The sequence below is a fragment of the Cyprinodon variegatus genome, unplaced genomic scaffold, assembly GCF_000732505.1.
Source record: "Cyprinodon variegatus isolate N-32 unplaced genomic scaffold, C_variegatus-1.0 Scaffold1957, whole genome shotgun sequence".
NCBI lineage: Eukaryota > Metazoa > Chordata > Actinopteri > Cyprinodontiformes > Cyprinodontidae > Cyprinodon > Cyprinodon variegatus.
Genome location: NW_015152410.1, coordinates 41,280 through 45,052, shown reverse-complemented (window position 1 = coordinate 45,052; position 3,773 = coordinate 41,280). Strand labels below are relative to the sequence as shown.

The 3,773-nt window shown below is 36.1% G+C and overlaps 1 protein-coding gene across 1 annotated transcript in view; it reads right to left on the bottom strand.

Annotated features, from left to right (window-relative positions):
- LOC107104928 (serine/threonine-protein kinase PLK1-like) overlaps nucleotides 1–2,907 on the bottom strand; it is a 5,948-nt gene extending 3,041 nt beyond the window's left edge. Inside the window, exons 1-10 of the mRNA XM_015405045.1 lie at nucleotides 2,809–2,907; nucleotides 2,558–2,665; nucleotides 2,137–2,299; nucleotides 1,977–2,058; nucleotides 1,774–1,884; nucleotides 1,469–1,510; nucleotides 846–1,311; nucleotides 608–762; nucleotides 176–404; nucleotides 45–82 (exon numbers count right to left, since the gene is read on the bottom strand). Coding sequence (XP_015260531.1) covers nucleotides 45–82; nucleotides 176–404; nucleotides 608–762; nucleotides 846–1,311; nucleotides 1,469–1,510; nucleotides 1,774–1,884; nucleotides 1,977–2,058; nucleotides 2,137–2,299; nucleotides 2,558–2,660 — 1,389 coding nt within the window. The 5' untranslated portion in view covers nucleotides 2,661–2,665; nucleotides 2,809–2,907. The remainder of the gene's footprint in view (nucleotides 1–44; nucleotides 83–175; nucleotides 405–607; nucleotides 763–845; nucleotides 1,312–1,468; nucleotides 1,511–1,773; nucleotides 1,885–1,976; nucleotides 2,059–2,136; nucleotides 2,300–2,557; nucleotides 2,666–2,808) is intronic.
- Nucleotides 2,908–3,773: the final 866 nt, after the last annotated feature.

Sequence of the window (3,773 nt, the reverse complement as noted above, 5' to 3'; positions counted from 1 at the left end):
AAAATTAGAAAACATGCAACAACTTAACAAAAAGGCCACATTACCACAGTTGCAGTATAATAATCAGGTTGATGTGCCAAACCTGTAAATACAGTTAATCAGTTGTCATGAGTTGCATAAGATAGTGCTTTCAGCCCATAAGATTAGATAATATATTTAAAGCAATAGTACTCACACATGAATGCCTGAAGAGCTTCTTCAATGGTGGGACGTTCTTCGAGTGATCTACTCAGCATCCGGGAAATCATATCTCTTTGGCTGCTCCATCTTTCCTTACAGTGAAGATTGAAATTGCCATTTTTGACATTTTCATATATCCCAAAGGCATTCTTGTAGTATGGTGTTGTTTGTTGAAAGGGATGTTGACCATCTGTGAGGATGTAATGCATCAAGCATCCAGTGATCTAAAATGTAACAAATTACATTAAAACAATGCTCTTTCACAGTTGTAATCATAAGCTTTTAATAGTAACTCTTGACAATTAACTAGCCAAATCAGAATGAAAAATAACAATAATAAATAATAATAATAATAATAATAATAATAATAATAATAATAAAAGAATCATGATATGCAGTTTAATTAGTATTTTCAAGGTCAACATACTTGGACTTCTGACTCTTTCTTGTACTTGTGTTCTTGAGCTTGCTCGTAACTCAACCAGGACAAAGTTACAGATATTTGTGAAGAAGTGGTGGATTTTGTTGGATCTAGTTTTCCGCTTGCCCCAAAGTCTCCAATATACAATTTATTGTTTACACCTGTAGACAAATTAAATATAATTTGTCATATAATTATCACGACATAAATGTACAGTACAGTTTGCCCATTAACCTTAACTTACCAAACAAGATGTTTTGAAGCTTCAAATCTCTGTGCAAAATTCTGTGTGAGTGGAGTTCCTGAAATCCCAGCAATAACTCCTTGCAGATTCCCAGTCTCCACTGCTCAGTCAGGTTTTGTCTCTCAGGAAAATCTTTATTTTCAATAAGGTCTCTGAGATTATACTCACAAAGAGGGGAGACAAAATAAGCAAAGCATGAGTCTTCCAACACTTCAAGGGGCTGCAACAAATGTTTCACCATTAATTTTTCTGAACATAGTAATTTTGCCATTTCCATTTCTTTGTTGGCAACATGTTTAACAACTCGTTTCACTGCCACATGGCAGTTGCCAAAGAGTCCTGGAAAGACTTCTGCCCCATTGCATCCATCTGCAATCTTAGTTTTTGGATTGAAGAGAAGACCATCGATTTTCGTCACGTCAGGGTCAGACTCGAGATTTTCTAGTGAGCTCTTCCATCGGGATTCCTTTAATATTGAGGAGGGGGGGAGATCTCAATTAGATGATAATAGAAAACCAATCAAATACACAGAACAAGCACACTATAACCTGGACTTAGTAGGAAAATGTTTAGAATTTCTTCACTCAATGTAGCTGAACAAAGAAACTTCCATGCATCTTTACCTTCTTTTCCGTCTGCTCATTGCAAGAGGATGCAGCAGTCTTCTAAAAAAAAAAATAGAATTACAGGATTAAATTATATTAATTATGCACAATTATGACAACGGTTTGTTTAACCATTGACAGTATTTTAAAATTCTACTTTGCATTTTGAGTTTTAAGATGTTTAAAGAAATATGTGGAGGTTTGCATAGCACATGTACAACATGGTAAAAATCAAAGATGAAGATATAATCTCTAAGATTCATGGTATTTGGAAAAACATGCCGTGAAAAAAATAGAAATTTATGTAATTAAAAGTTACATACCTGTCGCCATTTGCACGCATCATCCCCATAGTTAAATACAACTTCTTCTCCTGCCAGTATCTTTCTGATAGCAAATGCACACAGATGTGGTCTTTTTTGCTCGTCCAATACCTGTTGGTCACAAAGTCACAAAAACAAATTAATTTTTTTCAATGAAACAGTTAATAAATTAATAAATAGTGACTTCTGGCTGTGATACTTACGATTTTAACTTTGCTGTTTGGTTTGATGTTATCATCATTCATGAATCTTCCAAGTCTTGCTGTATCTTTACTACCATCAACGCTAAAAAACAAATGGACAAAATTACAATTACACCTGGGCTTAGATTCATAGTTTGGAGGTTCATGCAATTGTACTTACCAGTAGCTTTTTCCTTGAAATTTGTAAAAAAACAAAAATGCTGCATCTACTTCTGAATACTCATTAAGCAGGTTCTCTCCTTCAGAGCCAGTGATGTGTGTTCCAACATATTCCAGCAGGAATTGTTGTGGCTCAATGTCTTCAGTAGCAAAAACTCCATAACCTGATAAACATAAGGAATGAATTTAGCTTTCCATATGCATTTCACATGAAAGCAAGTAAATATTTTCAAACAATGTTGAACTGGCTAAACCTTACATAAAAAAAAAAAAAAAAACATAATGAAGATTATATGCACAGACTGCAGCAATATGCAGTTCAGTGTTGTAACACAAATGGAGTCCTTTAAAATTGAACCTACTTGAGGGTTTTGAACAGAAAATGTGGTACCGAAAAAGTTATATTCTCAAGCAAAACATACCTTTGTCTTTGTTAATAAATGTCTCCTGAAATATGGCTTTGTCCTGATCTGAAGAGATGAAGTACAAGGCTTCCTTCTCAGGAGAAAGTCTTTTGGTCCTCATTTTTTCTGTGGAAAAAAAAGCATATTATATGTGTTAACTATTTTTGAAACAATTTGATTCAAAATCACTGTTTATACAAAAGACAATAAAAAGCATGGCAACATGGATGAAATCACAAAAAGATTAAAGAAAAAAGTGTGGAACTTACCCGTTCTTAAATCAAAAAAGAGTAAAAAAATCTCAAGGTTGGTTTTCTTCCTCCTAGAATTTGAAAAGTGCTCAACACTTCCAAAGTCACCAAAACTGGTTAAGGATTGGAAGGCTCACGGGACCCAGGTTATAAGCACCTGTGTGAATGGTTGCATTTGCATCTACATAGCTGTGTTCTGGTCCTCGCCTCCAATTGGCCATGGCCAGTTTGCTATTCTGTCTTTATCTATTCAAAGTGGTGCTGCTGTCGTTCTATACAAACCAAGTGGGGACCTTGATTTGCCTTACAAATTTAAGGTCCCCACTTGGTTTGTATAGAACGACAGGGGTCCCCTGTTGGCTGGTGTAGAGCGGCACAGATCCCCTCTTAGATAGGATGGAGCGACATACACACTCCAGGATGGGTGGATACAGCAGAAATGAACTGAACTTCCAGGGATTTTCCTTTGAATTTACCCATTCCACCTTGCAGAGCAAAAAGAAGTATTTTACAGTTTTGACTTAAATTTGAATTAAATTCATTCACAACCTTTTTTTAATTGATGCTTAGTGTGAATATTCAGTATTCATGTTTAATATTACACTTCTGCATTTGTTTTGCAAGATTTTCTGTCTCAGAACTGACTTCCAAATGCCACACAGCACTTGTGTGAACTAGAGAAACCAGTTTTTATTGAGGACTGGGCTTTCAGAGCAAACAAAGGCCTTCAGCCAGGCCCTTCCCCCACCACCAGAGGAGCTGAAAGAGGTTTCAGGATGAGCTGAGGCCTCTTTCAGCTACCAGATGGAAATGATTCAAGTGAAAGAAGCCATGCCCACTGTTTTCTCCTTCATGAGAGCCATTCATCTTGTAACATCTGATCATTTTTGATTCTGTATCTTTCCCTTTTCTCTCTTATCTGCTCACATGCACTCAGCGGCACGCTTACATAACCACAACATGTAAGAATGGCAACAGTCTAA